Source organism: Polypterus senegalus, chromosome 17 (genome assembly GCF_016835505.1).
Source record: "Polypterus senegalus isolate Bchr_013 chromosome 17, ASM1683550v1, whole genome shotgun sequence".
In the NCBI taxonomy this organism is placed as follows: domain Eukaryota; kingdom Metazoa; phylum Chordata; class Cladistia; order Polypteriformes; family Polypteridae; genus Polypterus; species Polypterus senegalus.
The window spans coordinates 83,026,538-83,051,978 of record NC_053170.1 but is presented as its reverse complement, the minus strand read 5'-3'; the positions used below and the strand labels follow the sequence as shown (position 1 = coordinate 83,051,978).

At 39.1% G+C, this 25,441-nt stretch overlaps 1 protein-coding gene across 1 annotated transcript in view; it reads right to left on the bottom strand.

The window, feature by feature from the left end:
- Positions 1-25,441, bottom strand: part of LOC120517211 (centrosomal protein of 112 kDa-like) — a 196,823-nt gene that overhangs the window by 119,336 nt on the left and 52,046 nt on the right. Inside the window, exons 7-8 of the mRNA XM_039739378.1 lie at positions 13,255-13,302; positions 13,086-13,163 (exon numbers count right to left, since the gene is read on the bottom strand). Coding sequence (XP_039595312.1) covers positions 13,086-13,163; positions 13,255-13,302 — 126 coding nt within the window. The remainder of the gene's footprint in view (positions 1-13,085; positions 13,164-13,254; positions 13,303-25,441) is intronic.

The window sequence follows — 25,441 nt, the reverse complement described above, 5'->3', positions numbered from 1 at the left end:
AGATAAAAGCGAAATTACTAAAATAGATGAAGAACATGCCAGACTACCAAGCGAGACTCTACATAAGAGGAGGCAGGCTCTACATTCAGAATTAAACCTCTTGACAACTAAAGAAACCGAACAACTAATTTACAAATCCAGACATCATTATTATGAACATGGAGAGAAAGCTAATAAGCTTTTAGCGCAACAAATTCACAAGCAAGATGTGCAACGCAATCTCGTAATTACTAACACGAATGGAGATAAAATCATCGAACACAAAAATATAATGTACACTTTTAGAGACTACTATAAATCCCTATATACTACTGAGTTTAAAGAAGACAATATACAATCTAATGCATTTCTGGATAAATTACAGATACCACAAATTGACGCTTTTAGTGTGGAGGAACTCGATAAACCTCTGTCATTATCAGAATTACTGGATGCTATAAAGTCACTCCAAGGTGGAAAAGCAGCAGGCCCTGACGGCTACCCTGCAGAGTTTTACAAGAAATTCTCCGCTCAGCTAGCTCCCTCCTATTAGCAACATTTACAGAAGCCAGAGATAACCAATCTCTTCCACAAACCTTTCGCCAAGCACTAATCACTGTCTTTCCAAAACAAAATAAGGACTTATTACAATGTGCATCATACAGACCAATTTCACTTCTGAATAACGACGTTAAAATACTCTCTAAAATCATAGCTAGAAGGATGGAGAAAGTGCTCCCCTCGTAATATCACAAGACCAAACTGGATTTATTAGGGGCCGACACTTATCTTCAAATCTTGACGCCTGTTTAATGTAATATACTCACCAACTAAATCAAACACCCCAGAAATATTATTATCATTGGATGCAGAAAAAGCATTCGACATGATTGAATGGAAATACCTTTTACTATTTTGGAGAAGTTTGGGTTTGGCCCGAACATTTGTGCATGGATTAAATTACTGTATACTAACCCAGAAGCTTCAGTTTGCATCAATAACATTTGCTCAGACTACTTTAAACTAGAACGTGGCACAAGACAAGGATGCCCTTTGTCACCACTGCTGTTTGCAATTGCCATTGAACCACTGGCAATACATTGTCGAAATACTGATCAGATAAAGGGGATTAGCAGAGAAGGACTGGAACAGAAAATCTCATTATATGCAGATGACATGGTACTGTATATATCGGACCCAGAAAATTCTGTGCCTGCAGTCTTAGCAGCACTCACAGAATTTCAAAAGATCTCAGAATTAATCTGAATAAAAGTGTACTCTTTCCGTGAATTCGCAAGCATATAATATTAGATTAGACACCCTTCCTTTTATCATTGCAGAACAGTTTAAATACCTCGGGGTAAACATCACAAGTAAACATAAAGCTCTTATCAACAAAATTTCGTGTCTGCATGGAAAAAATTAAACAAGACTTGCATAGATGGTCAACCCTTCATCTCACACTAGCTGGAAGAATTAACACTGTTAAGATGAATATTCTTCCTAAGCTCCTTTTTATTTCAAAACATACCAATATACATTAATAAATCGTTCTTTAAGCAATTAGATTCAACAATAACCTCATTTATTTGGAATTCTAAACATCCACGCATCAAAAGAGCGACCCTACAAAGACAAAAGGCAGAAGGTGGCATGGCTCTACCTAACTTCCAGTTTTATTACTGGGCAAATATACAGTCGATAAGAACCTGGACACAAATAGAAGAACATACACAGGCATGGACCGCAATAGAAGTAAAATCCTGCAGTACTTCTTTGTATTCCTTGCTTGTGCTCCAATAAACACACGTTATCGGCAATACACTAATAACCCAATTGTGCTCCACTCACTTAGAATCTGGAACCAATGTAGAAAGCATTTTAAGACGGAGAAGCTTCTTTCTGTGGCACCCTGCAAAAGAACCACCTCTTTCAACCCTCACAAACATATGCAGTTTTAATATCTGGAAAAATTTGGAATTAACTTGCTTAGAGATCTTTATATAGACAACGTCTTTGCATCCTATGAACAATTACATTCCAAATTTAACATTCCAGCTACAAATTTCTTTCACTATCTTCAAATCAGGAACTTTGTTAAACAGAACCTTCCAGATTTTCCTCATCTTGCACCCTCATCCACGCTGGAAAAATTATTGCTCAATTTCAAGGAGTTAGACTCCATCTCTACAATATATAAAATCCTTTTACAATCCCTTCCTTTCAAAGATCCAAGAGGACACTGGGAAAATGACCTCTCAATTAATATATCAGAAAAGGAGTGGAAAGTAGCAATGCAGAGAATTCACTCAAGCTCCATATGCAAAGCATACAATTATACAACTCAAAATTATATATCGAGCACATCTGTCTCGACTAAAACTCTCCAAAATGTTTCCAGGGCATGATCCAACCTGCGAACGTTGCAACCAAGCCCCAGCCTCACTAGGTCACATGTTCTGGGCCTGCACCAAATTAACATTATTCTGGACAAAAATTTTTAATTACCTCTCAGACAGTCTTGGACTCACAATCCCTCCTAACCCATTAACAGCTGTGTTTGGGGTTCTTCCAGAGGGTCTTAAAGTGGAGAAAGACAAACAAATTGTGATTGCATTCACTACACTGTTGGCACGCAGACTTATTCTGATAAACTGGAAGAACCCAAACTCTCCTCTTTTAAGTCAGTGGGAAACGATGTGTTATATTATTTAAAATTGGAAAAATCAAATACTCAGTTAGAGGATCTGTGCAGACTTTTTCAAAACATGGCAGGATCTAATCAGTAATATTTTGAAATGAGTTTATAAAGCACAGAGAATTTGTTGATTTAGGTATTTTTACAAGCCTTAAATTTTACACCATTTGGCTTGCTCTCTCTCTCAAGGGTGGGGATCGATCTGTGCTTAGCATAATTCTTTTTTTTGTAAAACTTGATTACTATGTATTGATTATAATAAAATTAATAAATAAAAAAAAAAAAAAAAAGAAATGAACATTTTATTTCCAGTTATTTAATTTGTCCAATTACTTTTGAGCCCCTGAAATAAAGGGATTGTGTTAAAAAAATGCTTTAGTTGCCTGACATTTTTATGCAATCGTTTTGTTCAACCCACTGAATTAAAGCTGAAAGTCTGCACTTCAACTGTATCTGAGTTGTTTCATTTAAAATTTACTGTGGTAATATACAGAACCAAAATTAGAAAAAAGTTGTCTCTGTCCAAATATTTATGGACCTAACTGTACAATGCCTACAAAAAGTATTCACCTTTTGGAAGCCATTACATTTTATTGTTATACAACATTGAACCATTGTGAATTTAGTTTGGGCTGGATGATGTCCAAAAATACCATAGTGATTGCTGGAGAGACAGCAAACAACATGAACAGACAGCAACCAGTGCAGCATTTCAAACTGCAGCTCCTGCAAGGTAGCACCCAAATAAGCTAAGAAAACCCCTTCTGAAACACACCCACAGGAATGCCAGAGAGTGGGACAGGATGACCACCCCAGTAAGACAGACCTATTGACAATGAGCATTTGGCTTTTTTTGACACTGATCGACAGAAAAGAGCTCTTTAATGTCAAAGTGAAAATAGTTCTCTTCAAAATGATCTAAATTATTTACAAATATAAAACATAAAATACTGTAACTGGTCACACAAGTATTAAACCCTTCTTAATATGACAAGCCTACAGTGGCATCAAAATCACAACCATGAACCTTTCTAGACTTGGCCACTGGGTCAAACTGAGCAATCGAGAGGGGTGACCAAGAACCTGATGGTCACTCTGGGGGAGCTCAAGAGAATATGTGTGGAGATGGAAGAGACTTTCAGAAGGACAATCACGACTGCAGCACTCCACAGGGTTTTATTGACAGAGCGGCCAGACAGAAGCTTCTCCTTGGCAGGACTGTGGAATCGGTAAAAATGTACCAAATCCAACTCTGACTAAATATAAATTGTAATATAATGTGTTCAAATTTTCAATTTCACATACAGTATACTCATTCAATTAAACTATTTTTGGTCCATACTTTTGATACAAATATAGCATCTTTTTAAATTTTGAAAGTTCAATCTTATCTTTAATGTTCCTCAGTGTTTGTAAGCCATGTGCCATGCTTTGTAGTCAACATCATCTTCCATGATCCTTTGCTCCTGCTTGTTCAGCATTATCTCTGATCTTCTGTTTCACTCCATACCATTGTCAGTTCACTGTCTACTTTTGTTCGGCCCTGTTCTCCAGTCAGTGCTCTCTTCACAATCTCTTATAAGAAACTCTGTCAAACAATCAGTGTCACACACTACTTTCTGTTGTCCAGTCACAACCCACTGCCTGGCCAGGCCTTTTTCTCTCTGAACTCTAATCATACCCCCACAGCTCTGGTACTGTTTCTCTGCCACTCCCCATTCTCTAATTATTGGATTTCTCAAATCCCTGTGAAACTTCACTTTCTATTCAGCATCCTCTCCCTTAAGCTTCCAGCCGTGTTCAGCTCCACAGTTAGCACACTTTCTAATTCACTTTCACACTGTGCCATTGAATCAGCCACCTCCCCAGCCCTCTGTGGCACACCACTCTACAGTCAACACCTTGTCTGATTGTCTATCGGCTCCCACCGTGTTATTTCAGGTTTCTGGTGAGCACCTTCTCAGCTTCTCCAACATGTCATATAATCATCTTCAGTAGGTGCTCATTCTCTGTGTTATCTTGGTTTGTGGTTATTGACCTTTGCAATGGAGAATAATATGTAGCATACGGGTTAATTTAATATTTTTCTAATTACTGTTTAATCTAAATGTAAGGAAGCTGTTCAAGCCAGTTGTTGCACACGTCTGACCCTACTAGGTCAGATAAATTCTTTGAGTTATTTGTGGAGGGGTGGGGGAGATTTGCTCAAATGAGCGGGACATTCCTCCAGAACGCATGCATGGATTGGAAGGCAGCTTTGACAAGGCAGTTTAAGACTTAATTACCTGTACAGCTGTTCTGTCTCTTTTGTCTAAACTACACTTGTGCATCCTTTGCAACTTTTTTGGGGACTGGTAATTGTACCAACAAAGGAATGTAAAGAAGCCATCTTTAAATGAAAGTGAAAGCAAAGAATTATTCTCTCTCTATGCCAGATACCAACCAACTCCAGTCCTGGAGCACTACAGTGGCTGGAGGTTTTCATTCTAATCCTTTTCTTAATTAGTGACCAGTTTTTGTTCTTAATTAACTATTTGGCCTTCATTTTAATTAACTTGCTATTTAAAAGTCACACCCCTTAATTATTTCTTTTTTCATTAATCAGCAGCTAAACAATAATGAGATACAAAATGAGCCAATCTCATGACCAGCTAACCAGTGTCCATCATACATAATCTTTAAATAAAGAAAGGGGAAGGTCTCAGTAATGCTGATCTGCTCAGGTTCACAAAACATTTTGACCGTGTTCTTAGAAAAAAAAGAAAACCAACAAGTCTACTGTGGCAGAATATGAGTAGCAACACACCATGGAATTAAATAACAGTTTTATTAGCAACTAGAATCAGCTTTTAATTAAGAAATTGGTTAGCGTTTGAGGCCCCGAGTTAGCTGGTCATCTGTTGGCTCACTTCACATCTCATTTCTGTTTGGGTGCCATTTAAGGAAAAAAGTGAAACAATTCAAAGGACTGAATCTAAAAAAACAAGGCAATTAAAATGAAGGGAAAAGAAGTTAATTAGCAGCAAAAAAATGGACACTAATTAAGCAAAGTGTTACAATGAAAACCTTCAGCCATGGTAGCGCTCCAGGACTGGAGTTGGAGATACCTGCTTTACTCCATTATTCATCCAGATGACAGTCGGCCATTTCTGCAACCCTATGCTGATTGCATGCTGGATCAAGTGCCATGCTGGACCACGTCGGCCCAGAGGCTAATCGACATTCAGTATTAAAACACAAAGCCACCTGGTAAACTAAGCATATTGGGGGCATAACATGAAACAGATTGTACTATTATTTTTACCAGTATTTGCACTCTTGCTTGCTTATATTTTGGAAATATCTGTATTACATGGATAAATATATAACCTTCTTTCTTGCCTGTTTTAGTGCCCTCTCTTGTTGCCAGACGTCATAGATATGCATGGAACAGCTCCTGCAGGGATTTAGGACATTTTGTTCAGAGCTACATAATAAAGTGGGGAAAACAGGGTCATTCTAGGACCATACCATGACAAAACAACCTCCACGACCCTGAAGTGCCACATTTTTCAATTCTCCACCATATTACACACTTTAAAGTCCTGCTTTTCAGTCGGTGCCTTTTTCAATTCTCTTCCATGCCGTTTTATTTGATCTGCAGCTTTGCTGATTCTGTGGAGCGTACACAAACACTACTATCCAGTCAGCCCTGTTTTCCAGTTACCATTTCCTGCTCTCTGTTTCTCTGCCATGTTTAGTTTTCTGGCTAACATCCTATCTGTTTCTCTGCCTCATCCCACTCTCTGAGAAGTGGCCTGCTTTTCCTCTGGCACCTAACTGTCTGGTCAGCACCCTGTCCAATTCTCTGATATATCTGACTCTGCAGCTCACCGAATATAACCCTTGCTGCTTCTTTGCCATACTCCAATAGCTAGATTAGTGGTCTTCAGTTCTACTCAGCATCCAGCTTGTTATTCAATGGCAAGCCTTAATCGCCAAGTTTACCAAATGCTAACCTCCAGTCAACTGTCTTGGCAAGAGGTCTCATTTCTGGGTCACCAGACTAAATTCCACTAAAAACTACACGTGTACAAAAGATTGTGGAGTTGCTGTCTCTCACATAAAAACATCACACCAAGAAGGGCAGTCATCCTATTTGTGTGTCATGAGAGGCCAGCGGTAAATCCACAACAAAGGGGAGCATATTTTCATAATGCGCAGGGAAATACATTAATCTGACTACATACCATTTACTAAGTCCATCATTATAGTCATAAGTCAATGATGCCACTGTAGCCAGGTGGCACTGAGGCCAGACACTCTTGGGGACACTGTCAAGTTCATTTCCATTCAGAAAAAAAAGTGTACTTTGTCCTGGAAAGCCCAGGGGCCTGAAAAGTGGATTATTTAAGATGGTAATTAAAGAAGGGTCTGAAAATCAATATTTTGCTTGAGGGCTCCCTTGGGTATGGTAAGAAAGAACTGAGAATGAGTAGAAAAGGACGCCCCGCTGTGAAAACCTGGCACTTCAGACTGCACTTTAAAACGCTCAATCAGAAGAGCGATGCTCTACACATTTCTGTGTATGAAACAATTATCTGGGAAGAGAGGAGCTTTCACGTTTAATCATCCCGTATGAAATGGCTCATCTGCATTTTAAACAGCTGCCTTCAGTGTGTGAGACATGTGTGGCCAGAATGAGGAGAAATTACAAAGTCATTAGCCCCGAGCAGCACACACTCCATATACGTGCTGGAGAGTGAGATGGATGTTGCCTGAGACAGTGTTTTCTGTAAACACCATACAAACAGATGGTACAAAGTCGGGACCCCAGTGATTTCCAACATATTTGCAAAGTTCATACATTAGTCCATTTTTGACATTCATGCCTAATACATTCCAAAATGGATTTTGTTTTTTCTAAAAATATTAGAAAAACAGTTTTCAATTTAGGAAAGCCTTTACTGACATGCTTTGCCACAATAAAGTCAAAATGGTCAAGGTTTACAGAACTGTCTCACCTTAGTACACACTGAGCTAATGGATTCTGATCCCAATCCCAGGCTTTCTGGTATTCCTATATGAATATTCCATCCATTTCTGTTGTAAGGGAATTTTACACATTCGAAACACGAAGCGGCTCATAGAATTCTGGGAAAAGTTATTGAAAGGTACAGATTGGGAGAAGATGGCATGAATAACATTTCAATGTCATTAAATATCCCTCTTGGCACTTGTTAGATCATTTATATTTAAGAGGAAGGAGTTCAGCACCACCAACACACTGCCTCAATAAGGATTTCTATCCTATGATGACAGCTAAGAGAATCATTTTAAAAGAACTCCATGGGTGCCTAACTAATACTGGGAAAAAATTCACTGTTCATCTAATTCAAGAAAACTTGCATAAGAAAAGTGACAAGGAGGACAGCAAAGCAACAGGAAGAACAACAAAGAAGTGTTCAGTTTTTACAAACACACAAGTACAAGCAAAAAAAAGGTTTGCATGCCACTGAAAAGAAAGTACAAATTAAATGTAGCAGATCACCATGTTGACAGCATCTGTATAGCAACGCATGGTGTTGGTAACATTAGGGTTTATAGTTTTCTGAAAACTGATGGAAAAACTGGATAGACGGATGGTGAACATTGCTGACAGAACCTGAGGGGAAAACCTGTTACAGTGCACCAAAGACCTGGAAATGGAGCTGCGATCTGATTTTTCTCTACTACTTGCTAATACTGTACCTTCTAATTATTCAAAAATAGTTTTATGTGCAACTAGCTGTGCAATGGGTTGAAATCAAAGTAATCAACATAGACCTCATGGTTATTTGATACATTCATTAAGCTAATACTGTGGAGCACTTTAAAAAACTGTTAAAAACCCATTATTTTAATATGGCTTTCTAATAGCTTCTTTTTAGTGTAACCCTGATATTCTGTATATGCATCTAATTATTGTTTTCATCTTGGCTCCACAATCCATACTAACCCCTATTTTCTCTGCTGTTCTTTTTCTGGTTTTCTGTGGTGACAATCTGTGGCACCACCACCCGATCAAAGCACCGAACTGTCCCTACATTGATGGACTGAAGGCCAGATGTCCACATGACCATCACCTAATTCTTCCATGTGAAGCCTGAAAACCATGAGGACTAATTTAGATCACTGATGTTAAGTAGAATGCCCAGTGGGAGCTGGGTGGTCTCATGGCCTTGGAACCCCTGCAGATTTTGTGTTTTTTCCCCTGCAGTCCACTGCAGTTTTTTTTTTTTTCTGTCCTCCTTGCCATCAGACCTTACTTTATTATTTGTTACTTAGTATTGCCTATTATATTATACATATATATTTATATATATATATACACATACACACACAGTGGATACGGAAAGTATTCAGACCCCCTTCAATTTTTCACACTTTGCAGCCATTTGCTAAAATCATTGAAATTATTTTTTCCCTCATTAATGTACACACAGCACCCCATATTGACAGACAAAAAAAGAATTTTTGAAATTGTTGCAGATTTATTAAAAAAGAAAAACTGAAATATCACATGGTCCTAAGTATTCAGACCCTTTGCTCAGTATTTAGTAGAAGCGCCCTTTTGAGCTAATACAGCCATGAGTCTTCTTGGGAAAGATGCAACAAGTTTTTCACACCTGGATGTGGGGATCCTCTGCCATTCCTCCTTGCAGATCCTCTCCAGTTCTGTCAGGTTGGATGGTAAACGCTGGTGGACAGCCATTTTAGGTCTCCAGAGATGCTCAATTGGGTTTAAGTCAGGGCTCTGGCTGGGCCATTCAAGAACAGTCACAGAGTTGTTGTGAAGCCACTCCTTCAAGTATTTTAGCTGTGTGCTTAGGGTCATTGTCTTGTTGGAAGGTAAACCTTCGGCCCAGTCTGAGGTCCATAGCACTCTGGAGAAGGTTTTTGTCCAGGATATCCCTGTACTTGGCCGCATTCATCTTTCCCTCGATTGCAACCAGTCGTCCTGACCCTGCAGCTGAAAAACACCCCACAGCATGATGCTGCCACCGCCATGCTTCACTGTGGGGACTGTATTGGACAAGTGATGAGCAGTGCCTGGTTGTCTCCACACATACCGCTTAGAATTAAGGCCAAAAAGTTCTATCTTGGTCTCATCCAACTAGAGAATCTTATTTCTAACCATCTCAGAGTCCTTCAGGTGTCTTTTAGCAAACTCCATGCGGGCTGTCATGTGTCTTGCCTCTCCTCAGTGTGTGGAGACAACCAGGAGGAATGGCAGAGGATCCCCAAATCCAGGTGTGAAAAACTTGTTGCATCTTTCCCAAGAAGACTCATGGCTGTATGAGCTCAAAAGGGCGCTTCTACTAAATACTGAGCAAAGGGTCTGAATACTTAGGACCATGTGATATTTCAGTTTTTCTTTTTAATAAATCTGCAACAATTTCAAAAATTCTTTTTTTTGTCTGTCAATATGGGGTGCTGTGTGTACATTAATGAGGAAAAAAATGTATTTAAATGATTTTAGCAAATGGCTGCAATATAACAAAAAATGAAAAATTGAAGGGGGTCTGAATACTTTCCGTACCCACTGTATATATATTTCTTCATCTTGTAAAGCATTTTGAAGAAAACATCTATATAAATAAATGTTGTTGTCCTTTTGGTCTGTTATAATGATGCGCACTCAATCTTTTTTCCTCGTGGTAGCCTTTTCCTATTGGGATAGAGGTGCCCGTCTTTGCAACTTTCTCTCAGCGTCTCTCGTCGATCTGACCACTCCACTGTTATAGTCAAAGTGTTTTTCTGCGATAATTCACCAGAGGTCGTTACGGCATGGCTTAGTTGTGTCTGTTTCTCGATGTGTCGATTTATCTCTATTTTCCCTCATTCACTGCCCACCACACAAAGTTATCAGTCATTAGCATTACAACTATAAACTCAAGTGGCCCGAGCAAGTGCAAGAAAGTCACTACCATGCTGCTGTTACCTGGGTAGAAGTCCGTCAACAGAATAAGCTGATAAAAACAATATTCACTTTTTTAGACACTCATTTGGCATTTTTATTAGCATGCTTGATTTTTTTTACATTTTTTCTACATGTTTTGCTTATCTATAATTTTTTGTTCCTAACACTATCAACCAACCAACAAAGATACACAGACACCCATGCGGACACTTGTATGTTTATTAAGGTGGATAACTGGTTTTATTTTTGAAAGTCACCTTGGATAAAGACATTTGACAAATAACATTGTGTCAAGACTTAAAGGTTGAAGTACAAAGATAGGTCTCCAGTCAATGTGAATGTGTTGGAGGTGTTCTACCTAGTAAAACATGTATTAGCTGCAATATCTTATTGAGTAGTTTTGGCAGACATAATCCAATATGCCTTGTAGATGTTACCGATGATAAATGGTTTTTTATTAACGTAGTGACTCTGAGGGGTGAGGCGGTCGGTGGTGAAGATTCATGAAATCAAAACTTCAATCCATCCATTTTTTGATTCCGTCTTTTTCTAGCATAAGGTTGCAGGGAGACAAAGTCTATTGAAGCAGTACTGGAGATAAGTCCAACAGACCATTACACTATGTACCAAAGCACACAAATTTTTCTATGAGGTTAATAGTTATAAAGATACTCCCACCTTAGAATGTACATTAGTTAAATGTGGGTAGAAACCCACACAGAAAAATCAGAACAGTGTGCCGACTCTGCATAGGACAGTGTGTAAGCAATGGCTTTAACCTTTCGACTAATTGAAGCAGATCTTCTTTGGCTAAGCAGTAAAACTAGTACAGTAGCTCTATTCCAGTGACCTGTGTTGGAACTTCGCCTCAGCAAAATACAGTGGGAGCGTCACTCTGAGCGATTCCTCGCCTGTGACACACTGCCCGGAATCAAACCCAGATGCTGTAAGGCAGCAGGATTAATCACTTAATGCTTTTGATCTTCAATAATAAGAAGTTGATTCATGCTGTACGTATGACATTGACACAAACTTTTTTGTTGATTCATGCTTTATTTATGTCACTGAGACAAACTTTTGCTATAATGTCATCTTCCATTAAACTAAATGGCCTCTTTATTTGGTACATCTGCTCACGTTGTCAAGGCTGTAAGCTTCGGTTCATTATCATGCTGAAAGGGGAGCTGTCATCCCAATCTGAGGTCACATGTACTTTAGAATTGATTTTCTTCAAGGACCTCTTTATATTTGGCTGCATTCATCCTTTTCCATATTCTGACCAGTCTCCCTGTCCAGGTCCCTGAGAAGCACCCCATAGTATGATGTTGCCACCACCAGGCTTTACTATAGGAGTAGTATTAGACAGGTGATGAGTAGTGCCTTGTGCCTCAGCGTCCTTTAAATGCAGTTTTACAAACTCCATCATCATATTATATGCCATTTACTCAAGAGTGGCTTCTACTGTACCATGATTGATGCTTGGCTTTACCACCCTACCATGAACGCCTGATTGATGAAGTGACATGGCTAGCCTTCTAACAGGTTCTCCCATCTCAGCAGAGGACTTCTAAAACTCAGTTAGGGTGATTAATGGGGTCTTAGACGTCTCCCTGACCAAGACCCTTCATGCCTGATTACACAGTTTGTACAGAAAGATTGACTCAAGAAAGAGTCCTGGTTGTTCCAAACTTCTTCCATTTCGGAATTATTGAAGCCACTTTGATCCTGGGAACACTCATAGCTTTAGTAATGGTTTTATCCTCTTGCTTGCAAACCTTTCTGAAAATGTGTTTTCACTTTGTCATTATGGGTTAGAGTGTTGGCTTGTGGACAAAAATGGCAACTTCATCCATTTAAAATGAAATCTACAACACAAAAACATCAGCAGAAGGGACCTGAATACCTTCTGAATCCACTGTAAACGTCATGAACCCCTTATGTCCCCATATGAGGCTAGAGGCAACAATCTCTTGATTACAACTAAATGTTATGTGAATCCCCAAGTGTACCTTTTCAAAAGGATACTTGTAGTCCAAAGCATGCATCATCTTAAGCTTTTTCCTCAAATATGACAGGGACCAGTTTATTCTTATGGCCTGCACAGTCCCATATCTCCATACAATAGAGCACCTTTGGGATAAGGTGTAATATGTGGCCAAAAAATCTGCTTCAGTTGTGCAACATCAGCAAGGACCAAAAATCCCTAAGGATTGTTTTATCAGCATTCGTTGAATCCGTGCCTCAAAGAATTCAGGCTTTTCTGGAGACCAAAGGTGGTTCCCGCCAGCCCTAGATGGGTATACCTCATGAAGTGGCTACCAACTGTATGAAAAATAGTGTGAAGTCTTTCATGGGGAAATGCACTTGACACACACACAATGGTCCCCCATACACTCTGATCACATAGCAAGTGAGTACTTGCTAGTAATATTAAGTGGGAAGGAAAGGTGGGCAGAACCCTCTTACCTCTTTATCTTGTATGTGGAAAGAGGAGGGGTCCTCACAGAAGGTGCTCATTTTTCCCAGACTTGTCCTCATGGAAATCTGTTACCAAAAAAAAAAAAAAAGCCACATTTGGTCCTCAAAAGCTACCATCTAGCAGGAGGAACCAATCATAAGAGAACGAGTCACTTACTGGAGACAGACCAATGGGGTTCTCCCTCAGATACCTGGGGTTTTCAATCTGCAAAAGAAAATTTCATATTAACAAAGGCCACCTAAAACGAGTGTAGAGGTACAGTGCACAGGTTCTAGAAATCCTTTACAGCTTAGGTCAGTTATTGAAGAACATTTTTTTTAATAAGAGCAGCACAGAAACATCACAGCACAGACAACCCTTGAAGGCATGAACTTGCATGGCACAGTGGTGTAACTGATGAAATGAAATGAGACATATCCTAACCTTGCTGGAACTCATAATTTTACACAGATGCTACATAAAATGTCTTCTGCAAAACTACATTCTGACTCCATGTTAATGGATGTGGAACAGTACAGATGGTGATTTCACCTCCAGCAAAGCCGAGCATCAATCACTTATTGCTTAACTGAAGTGCTTTATTCAGCAATTAAGAGCCAGAGGGAAACATCATATGCCGGGTCAATGTCAGCCCTCTGCTGGAGAAAAGAGGACATGCACACTTTTAAAAATGTCACTTGAAATCTGAATTTTTAAACCTTGCCTTTCTGGTGAATGATCAGAGGACCAGGAGAGGTCACAGAAGCAAGAGCAGGGGGTCAGTTCTGTTATCTGGCATTTTTTGTGCTTTACTGGTCCCAGAAGGCGCAACTGATAAAACAGGCAAAGCAGATGTGTTTCTGGCGCTGAGCTGTGAATCACCTACCCTAAAATATTGCTTTCTTTTCTTTCCACACATTTTCACAAGAACCTCCCTACTGTGTCATCATTGATCAGCGGAAATAAGGTTTGTAAGGACCGGTGGAGAAATATTTCGGTTTAACCCTGTGCATCCCAGGTGTTATGGTACAGCTAGATTTGTTGCCTTGGCTCAAGTTTATTTGTTGTATAGTCATCTTTTCGTTAGTATTTAAATATAGTTTTTCCTATGTTGTGAATGGACTGGAATCACCGCTGGGATAGACGCAGTTCCCTTACCTGGCTGGGAGGACAATATAATGAATGGTGAAGAAGAGAAACATGGCATTCCCTCTACCAGCCTGGAGGCTGGCATGAACAGACAGGTGGTACACTGGGATGCCATTGGATGGAAATCACTTATCGGGTGGGGAGTCTAAAAGAAATGAGGGACAGTGCAAGACTGTCTCCCAAGCTCAGGTTAACCAACCCAAGTATACTGGGAAGCAGCTTCCTTTTAGGCAAGTCCCTATTTGAATGCCTGCAGGGCAACATGAGAATTGTGGCTCCATTGGGTTCTGTCGGTGCTACCAGGCAGGGAGCTATTTGGAGATTAATCCCCTTCTCCAGGGTGGTTCCACCAGACTCAGAAGTACTTCATGGAAATGGCACCGGAAATATTGCCAGGCTGGGTTTAAAAGGGAATCCTTCATATTGCCCACTGAGTTGGAGTTGGGAGTCTTTTATTCATATTGTATTTATTGATTATATTGACATTTTGTATTAATTTAATGTTGGATAGCTTAGTTTTACTTATCCACCTCGTCTCTTTAAAGTGGAGGATAAGGAGGTGGGGCCACCTGATTATGCAAAAGGTGGTCTGTCATAGCAATATAAATGAAGAAACGTCTGGATTACGGTTTTCACGGATTTCTTCGCTTTGACCTCTGCTGTGTTAAAGAAGCTGCACCTGGGTTATGTTTCTTGGTTTTGTTCATCTTAGGTTTTGCTTTTTTAGGCAAAGCCTATTTTTGCCCCTGCTCTGCATTATTTGTACCCTTTCATAAATTCTTTAAATTAACTTATCTTTTTGTGTCAGATTTAAGAGGTTTAATGGCGTACCTATTCTCCATTTTTGTGCACATTCACAGACTTTTAATACTTAAAATCCTTTGTCCCTTTTTAGGCTTTCTTGTGGAATTTGGTGTCAGACTGCCTGGGTGTGACCTAACTCAGGGCACAGACCGAAAATTAAGATAGTTCTGGCTTTTTCTTGTCGGTTTTTTGAGGTGTGCTCCCCTTTTTGTGCTGGCTATCACAACATAAAGGGCTTAAGGGTAAAAAGTGACGGGTCAGTGCCACAGGGGTAATCCTGCTGTTACTGACAACATCACTCAAAATAATTATTATGCAAAAAGGGTGAGAAGTGTACACCTAAAGTCAGAGCAAAGTAATCTGTTGAATTAGCATTCACACATGTGATGCGAGGATGGCACAGGATGCCAAAGGAGTACACAATTAATAATGCAGGCATATCTGCTTTGGTTTTTGGAGCTGCCCTGTAACATGGCAAGTATTTTCCAGTGAATAGGGGGGCCCCAAACCTCATACTCGTGCTGCTCTAACACCCCACAGGCCCAAATGAGTTTGGCAACAGTTCACACAAGCAATAGAATGTTTCATTGTCTAGTTTGTTCTTTTTCATTAAAAAATACTTCAGGGCTTTGAGGCTTTAATAGTCTTTTTTTAATTTTAATAAAAGATTTTAATAAAAAAGCTGTTTTTTAGAGACTACACCTGTCATGGATTAAAATAAACCTGGATGGGACATTAATCCATCACTCACTTTCTCAGAATAAGTGATTGAGCTGGAATAAAAAAATTACCAACCACAAGAAAATCATTCATGTATTGTTTGCCAAAACCTGCTGACCTAAATCAGTATTTTGGAGGTCTTGCCTACTGACCACTGAAGTCTGCATCCATTCTTCTAAATAAATATTCTAGTATGCTTAAGAATCATTGGTCACAAATTGAAAGTGAGCAAAAGTTAAAGAAACAAAGACTTAAAGAACATAAAAAGAAGTCAGAAATAAAGCGGTAGAAAACAATAAGGGTGCAAAATCATTTCAAAGTACAGGTAGACCTTCACTTATCCACATCCCTGTAATCCACTTCCTTTACTAATCCGACATCGATTTCAGAATTCACCACACCCACCTACTTTGCTCTGTTTTGGTGACGCTACATCTGTTTACATGTTGAAGTCCTCTTGTAAACAAAGGCAAGCATCACCTTCTTGTTCACGTACAGGTTTGCACCACTTAACAACTATATCTGGTTTTGAGCAGACATTTGAAAAGCGATTTCTGTCATTAAGCCGACCCAAATAATTCAGGCACATATCCTTCAAATTTTTTGACAAATTCTTTAGCTGCCTTCAAAACGCTTCATAAACCACTTGAAGCATCCTGAGCTAGTAGTAAAGTGCACATTATATTTACATTGTATTCCTAAGGAAAAAGAGCCTGCTCTGCCCTTTCTTATACTGCTCTTCTGTGTTGTGAGATTAGTCCAACTGGTCATTGATGTTGACACCTAAGTAACTGTAAGAGTGCACCACCTCTACATCCACTCCCAGAATAGTGGCCAAATGTAGAGGCTCTTTGATCCACCGAAAGTCAAAAATCATTTCCCTTGGTTTTGCTAAAGTTATGATGCAGACAATTCTCTTTGTATCAAGAAGTAAACTTCTCAACCTGAAATCTCTACTCTGTCTCATCCCCCTTATCAATACACCTCATAAGTGCAGAATTATCTGTGAATCTATGCAATATAACTTGGTGTTATATTTAAAGTCTGAGGTAAATATGACCAGAAATGTCAAATGGAGAAATTAAGCTCAAGCCAGTATGCCCCAAATCATCATTGTACATCTCTCCTGTTTCGTAACACTGCAATTTCTTTCTTAACTGCAACAATGATAGGCACAAACAAATCGAAAATGTATCATACAGTGAAAACATAGCCCTGGTAGACACTGTTCTGTAAGATTTGGAAAGATACCCACACATAAACAATTCAGAGTCACCATTCAACTTAACACTGATGTCTTAGGGCTCGTTTATACTTCATGCTTTGAATGTGTACGTGCACACATCATGGCTGGCACACATTCCCAGCGTTCATTTGACACGTTCTCTGAGCAAGTCCTCAGAAATTAACGCGATGCGTGCACGAGTTGCAGTACCACCAAAAAGTTGGGGAGCGCAGTGTGATAAAAGTTGGAATGTGACGTCAGAGTCTCTGTTTACTATCTACATGTGACAGAAGGCTGCTATGCGGATCCTCAGCTATTGATGTGCACGCTACAATGTATCATGACTGGTTCAATGTGGTGAAGCAAAATGTCAACATACAAATGCATTTGTGGTACTTTTATATTCAAGCGTTGCATATTCCCCAATGTAATGACACAATACACTTTAAAAAAAAGACTTGCATACCATCTTTTTTTTTTGCACCTTCACAACAGCAACATAATTTACAGCTCTGTATTTGAGCCACAGAGGAAAAAAAATTAAGAACATGGTAAAAACGTGTATTTTGTGATTAAAATGGAAATTTTGGCTTTAATCTCAAAATGTCCATTTTAATCTGGTAGTTTACTTTATCATTAAAGAAAACCATCGTAAACCTGACCCAGTTGTTAATCGCTACTCACTTCTGGGGCTTCCTCCTGACCTGACATAAGCAGCAAGCAGCAATAGACTACCACACAGAACATACAATATTAAATGTATGATATTCCAGCTCACTGCACATTTAGAATCCTTAGATTTATATTTGATATCATTTTCATGATGAAATGCATTAAAGTATGCATGTTACATTTTACAGATAAATCATCAATTTTGTTTAAATAATGAATACTGTTAATAATTACACATATGGGGGCAACACGATTGAAGAACAGTAGTGCTGCTGCCTTGCGGTGAGTTACTTTGCTGGTGTTCCCTACCTGGAGTTTGCATGTTTTCCTGGTAGGTTTCCACAGTGTGCTCTGGTTTCCTTCCAAAGATATGCAGATTTGGGGATTTGGTGATGCTAAAATGACACTATTGTGTATGTGAGTATTTGTATTTATCTTGCGATGAGCTGATGCGCCGTCCAGGAATTGTTTCAGCCTTGTACCCAATGCTAGCTGGAATGGGTGCATCCCTGGATTGATCGATATGATCATTAAACATCCTTTTCAGAGATATTGCTGCAAGTTGTCCTCAGAATTTAATGGGTGTTTCAGGCAATTCACAACACAGCGAAGCCGAACCTGTTCTCACCGTGATGATATCTCATACTGCTACCTGGTGGAATCTTCCAGATTTAAAACACGTGCGCAAGCATAAACAGTACAATGCTTGTGTAACAGTAGTATCTTCTGGAACATCGCTTTGCATGAAGTATAAACCTGGCCTTACCAGACATGAAATACCGTATTTACGTGTGTACCACGCGCACATTTTTTCCCGAAAATTAGCATTACAAAAATCAGGTGCGCGTCATACACGAGGAAATGTAATTCTGTAATGTTTAATAATGGTCTCTCTCTTGCTCTTGTTTTTGAATCAGTTTGTCATCGTCATTTAGCATGGACAGTAGCAAGCGTTTACAATCCTTCACAGCGGGAGAGAAACTAAAAGTGATTTTGGAAGCAGAGAAGATAGGAAAACGGGCAGCAGGTTGCAAGTACGGTGTTCCAGAGTCATGTCTTCGAGAATGGCGACGGAAGAAAGAAAGACTTTCGTCATGCAACAAAAACAGAAGGGCATTTCGCGGAAAACGTGCTTTAAACGCTTCCTATACAATCAAAACGCGTGTCGTACATAAGGGAAAAAACGATTTTCACGATTTTCTTTGTAAAAATTAGGGTACGCGTGGTACACAAGTAAAAACGGTATATACATCTCAGGACAGGCTGCTCATTCTGACAGTCTTGTGTCACCTGTCCACAGCCTTGCTGTTAATTGTTCAGTTAAAGGCAAACTTGTTCGACTGCTCAGGAAAATCCAAAAGCAACCAGAAACATTTTGGCAGCCAGCACTCACTGCTGACTAAGCCCTAATCTGCTTTTTTTTTGCAAGCAAAGACAATATGCCAGAAAATCTTATACTTTATAATTAATTTCCAAAACAACATCAATTGCATAGAATTAGATTGGGCGAAACTCATATAAACTATCAAAAGAAACATTCAACAAAAGTATGACAGTACTCCAGCTAATGAATCTCAAAGAATAAAAATATCAAAACTTCAGCATATTCATCAGAAGAACATGGAAAACTCTTAAGGATAAGATATTAAGTATATATTTCTGACAGGTTATGAATATGTGATATTCCAGAACTTGGTTGTCCCAGTCATGAGTGACCTGAGGTGTTTGCCAGATGGAAGCAGGGTGAATAGATGGCGGTGTGGGTGCAATAGGCTAAATAAGGTCTTGATGACTTTACATTTCGAGTACTGAAAATGGTGCCCAGGAATTTCAGTCACACAATTTCATCCTTGGAGTCAGCAAAACCAAGAGATTGGTTATAGACTTCAAGAAGAAGATGACAGAGTACACATATATTTAAATATATATATATAAAAGGAAAAGCCCTCACTGACTGACTGACTGACTTACTCACTCACTCACTGACTCATCACTAATTCTCCAACTTCCCGTGTAGAAGGCTGAAATTTGGCAGGCTCATTCCTTACAGCTTCATTACAAAAGTTGGGCAGGTTTCATTTCGAAATTCTACACATAATGGTCATAACTGGAAGCTATTTTTCTCCATTTACTGTAATGGAGTTGAGCTCGAGAGCCGTGGGGGGGCGGAGTTTCGTGTGACATCATCACGCCTCCCACGTAATCACGTGAACTGACTGTCAACGCAGTACGTAGAAAACAAGGAAGAGCTCCAAAAAGCGCTGAAGAAAACATGCATTATATAATTGGGAAGACAGCGAAACAATAAGAAGTGAGCGAGTGATATATACAACCATATTCATGAGTGCTGCTACTTCGGAAACAAAGCACGGTGTAAACCTAAAGTTTAAATTAAGTTCATAGACAGGCAGCCGCTGGCGATTCTCATGCCCACGGGTAATGCAGGATACAAGTTTAATGAGAGGACGCAGGATATAAACGAGAGTTTTGATCACTTTGTAACTAAGTTAAAATTGCAGGTGAACGGCTGTGCTTATGCAAATTCCGACAGACTGTGTTTGGGGATTCACAGTTAAGGCGGGTGGGGGAGTCACGTCATCATCTCCCCTCCCAATCACCTCATTTCGCTCTGGGCTGAGCTCCGCAGCTAACGCAGTGTTATGGAAGCGAGTTTGTGACGCTGCCACCAAATACTCACAGAAAAATCCACAAGTTAATACACACACTGTCTCTACAGTTTCTCCACACTGAATCCTCCAGGCACTACTTACAAAAGGTTACATTGACAATCGTGTTACGTTATTTTTAAAATCTTTCCTTTTCTTAGCACAAGCACAGCTGAGAAGCTTCGATGCATGTGCTCCATAATGCGTTAAAAAATCACGCATTTAATCACACTTTGCATTACAAACAAAGGGGAACTTTTGTCAATGCATGATTTCCTGATACACAGATTACATTGATCAGCGCTTCCCGATTCATTTTACCCTCGCACACCCTTGGTTTGAGAAGAAGTATGAAAAAATATGAGGTTAACACAGAAAAACAGATAACCAATTGAAGCTTTATGAATAATCGATTCGCCATCAATAATTGTTTAAGTAAAGCCGTACACAGTGTAATCCTCCTTCCATTTTATAATTTTTCCGCCACTAGCCATGATTAAATGAACGGTAAAAAAGTAAGAGCGAAGCGAGGGTGACTTATTCAGGCAGGCAGGCTTACAGCTCAATAGCTCAATTTGGATATAAGTAGGTTCTATTTAGTCGCCAGAAATATCTTTGTTAGGAATGGAAGTTGAATTTAGTCTTTAAATTTCTATGGTAAAGAAAAAGTTACGCAATGATGACTACATTTAACTATATAAAGTCAAAACTTTTATATATAAAGTCATTCCCGAATATATAAAGTCAAACATTGATTATATAAAGTCACCGTCGGAATAAATAAAGTCAAAACTTAAATATATAAAGTCAGCGTTGGAATATTTCTGAATATATAAAGTAAGTGCTGGAATATATAAAGTCAAAACTTAAATATATAAAGTCAGCGTCGGAATATATAAAGTCAGCGCTGGAATATCCATCCATTTCCCAACCCGCTGAATCCACTACAGGGTCACGGGGTCTGCTGGAGCCAATCCCAGCCAACACTGGGCGCAAGGCAGGAACCAATCCTGGGGAGGGCACATGCATCATTTTCAAAACATTAACCGAACAGTGTTTTTTTAATTTATTCTTCTGAATACATTTTTGTTAACTTGGTTCAGTTCAGAGTCGTTTCACTTCCCAGGTCATCCCTGGGTGGAGTTTGCATATTCTCCCCGTGTCTGTGTGGGTTTCCTCCGGGCACTCCGGTTTCCTCCCACAATCCAAAGTCATGCAGGTTAGGTGGATTGGTGATTCTAAATTGGCCCTATAGTGTGTGCTTGGTTTGTGGATGTGTTTGTGTATGTCCTGTGGTGGGTTGGCACCCTGCCCAGGATTGGTTCCTGCCTTGTGCCCTGTGTTGGCTGGGATTGGCTCCAGCAGACCCCCGTGACCCTGTGTTCAGATTCAGCAGGTTAGAAAATGGATGGATGGATGGATGGATATTCAGGAGTGAGTTTATATACTTCGATGTTGACTTTATATAATCAGGAATGACTTTATAAATTCCGACGCTGACTTTATATATTCAGGATTTGACTTTATATATTCAGAAACAAGTTTGACTTTATATATACCGACGCTGACTTTATATATTCAAGTTTTGACTTTATATATTCGGGAATCTATACTAATAAAAGGCAAAGCCCTCACTGACTGACTGACTGACTGACTCACTCACTCACTCACTCACTCATTGACTCGTCACTAATTCTCCAACTTCCCGTGTAGGAAGAAGGCTGAAATTTGGCAGGCTTATTCCTTACAGCTCACTTACAAAAGTTAAGCAGGTTTCATTTCGAAATTCTATATGTAACGGTCATAACGGTCGACAACGTCCACCATGTTGAACTTTCTTATTTCTTATATATAACAATATATATATAACTATCTATCTATATATATATATATATCTATATCTATCTATCTATCTATATATATATCTATATCTATATCTATATATATCTATATCTATATCTATATCTATATATATCTATCTATCTATCTATATATATATATATATATATATATATATATATATATACACAGAATACCCGCGCTTATATATATAATATATAATATATATATATCAATACCCCAGGCAACCAGAGGGATCCCTCCCTGCGACGTAGATATAGATATATAGTGTGGTCCATGGCCGACCATTCATCCCGGCCAATACCCCCAGGCCACCAGAGGGAGCCCTCCCTGCGACATGGAGATGCCCCAAATTCCAAAAAGGCATCATGGACTATGGAGTTTTCCTGTAGAGCCCTGCTGGATAATGTCGGGACCACCAGGGGTCGCTGCAGGGAGACCCAGGGACTACTATTTGCTCTACGCCCCCTAGTACGTACGAGTCACATGGACAGGAGGAATGACATACTTCCAGGGTTAGGAAAAGGACTTTTTATCTGACCCGGAAGTGATAAGGAATCGTGTACTAAAGGATGGGAAACACTTCCGGGTCAGGGACTATAAAAGAACTGTGGGAACTCCCAGACGGCGAGATGAGCTGGGTGGAATGGTGGCAACACGTCTAGGAGTGGTGGATTGGTTTATTGTAGTGAATTGATTATTATTTATGAGTATTGTGGAGAGAACGGTGCTCTCTGCACTGTTTATTAATAAAAAGTCAACTGTTTGGACTTTTACCTCGTGTCTGACGTCATGGTCAAGGGGGCGATAGTGCCCATTATCTGTCACAGTAGCGTAGTCGGCAGGATTCTCTGGCCGTTGGTTTGGTATAATAAATTTCTGTGGACAGAGAACCTGAAGAAGACAGCATCATGACACACAGAAAAAATCAACGCTGATGCAAACTCGACAGGCAGCGCTGCAATACAGGAAAGCCTCACTGAACATTGGTTTGTGATGGGGAAGAAATCCGGAAAGAAAAATGGGATTTACCTCGTGTCTGACATCTTGGTCAAGGGTTCAAGGGAGCGATAGTGCCCCCTATCTGTCACAATAGATTATATATATATACTAGCAAAATACCAGCGCTTCGCAGCGGAGAAGTAGTGTGTTAAAGAAGCAATGAAAAAGAAAAGGAAACATTTTGAAAATAACGTAACATGATTGTCAATGTAATTGTTTTGTCACTGTTGTGAGTGATGAGTGTTGCTGTCATATATATATATATATACATATACATATACACACATATATACATATACACATATATATACACACACACATATATACATACATATATATATCTACATATATACACATACATATACATACACAGACATATATACACACAAATACATATATATATGTATATACATACACACACACACACATATATATAAACATATATATACATATACATACATATCTACATATATACACACACAGCTATTTCGTATCAGTGCAATACGCTGCTTGTTAAAACGGATAACTCCCGCTCTTACGCAAGTCTGCGTGGATATTATGAACTATCAGATTTGTTCAAGTTCTATTTAAATTTTAAATAGAAGGAATTTTTATTTAGTCGACAGAAATATCTTTGGTAGGAATGGTAAAAACAGACAGGAATATTATTCGTGAATAAATCAACTCAAACCTTAAACAACTTATAATATTTTGCTCTCCATAAAAATATATCCTGTCTAAATTATACAAGTTAGAAATAAAGTAAACGTTAAAAGAACAAACATTCAAATTTCTTTACTCTTATGTAATTTTATATAAAAAATAAACTTAGATTTTAAATATCCCAAAAGATTTTGCTCTCCATAAAAATATATCCTGTCAAAATTATACAAATTCAAATATGAACATGCTGCATAACAAAACCTAGAAATATAAATAAAATGTGTTCCTTTCAGCAATAACAAATCAAATCATTCAGTTGTCTTTGCTCATATGTCATTTTAGAGCTGGACGCCTGGCATCTTTTTTGGCCACAGGTTCGTTTCTGTTTGGTGTGAGGTTCTGTGTTGTGGACATTCTCAGGATGGATTGCAGGTGCTCATCAGTGAGGCGACTCCTGTGTGCTGTTTTGTTAGTCTTTATCACTGAGAAGAGCTTCTCACACAGATATGTGCTACCAAACATGCACAAGGTTCGAGCCGCATGTAGACGGACTTTTTGTTCTTCAAAGTCACCAAAGCGCCGTGCAAACTCAGTGCGCCAGTTTATCAGCAAAGTGCGATTTGGGAACACCGTAGTGACGACTTGGTTTAACATTACTTGGCAACAGGGAAAGTGGGGCAAATTGCACTCGTGCATTTGTGTCTCCCATAAAAGCAGCTTCACTTGAAATCACTTTGTGATTGTGCACGGTAAAAACGTCCGCTGAAGTGTCAGATTCTTATTTAATTCTTCTGCTTTCTGTATCTTCTGCATTGCATTCAGGTTACCCTGATGTTTTGTCTCATAGTGCCGTCTTAGATTAAATTCTGTAATTACAGCCACATTAGCTCCACAAATGAGACACATGGGTTCAGTAAACATATACTCAGCCTCCCATCGGTTTTAAAGGCTCTATTTTCAGAATCAACTTTTCTCTTCAGCATCGTGTGAGCTAGCTTCGCAATAACTTGCAGCATCTTAAGGTAGACTTGATTAACGCGTAACTGTTCGACAAGGCAGCTGAAGCGCTGCATTATGGGATCTGTAGTTTATTGTGTTACCAGCGCTTCATATACCCGGGCTTTAATAACAATAATACAGTATATAAAATGATCTTGCGGCCCTTGAGTTTGACACATATGGACTAAATAGAACTTGAAAAGATATATTTTTTCAAATGTGATCGCGCAATTCAGATAGAAGTGACGCAAGACTACAGCCTGCATGCCTCAATAAGTCATCCTCCCTTGCCCTTACTTTTTACCGCTCATCTAATGAATACACTGAGTATGGCTTTACCAAAACAATCATTGATGGCTAATAAAGTATCCATTATTCGAGTATGTAGATCGGGTATATATATATATACATATATATATACCCAGATCGCAGCGGAGAAGTAGTGTGTTAAAAAGCTAGAAAAGAAAAGGGAACATTTTAAAAATAACGTAACATGACTGTCAATATACAGTATTTGTTTTGTGAGTGTTACTGAGTGTTGCTGTCATCAAGGATTTGATTATCATTATTTCTTTCAATCAGGTTCGTATTTGTAGGATGTGTT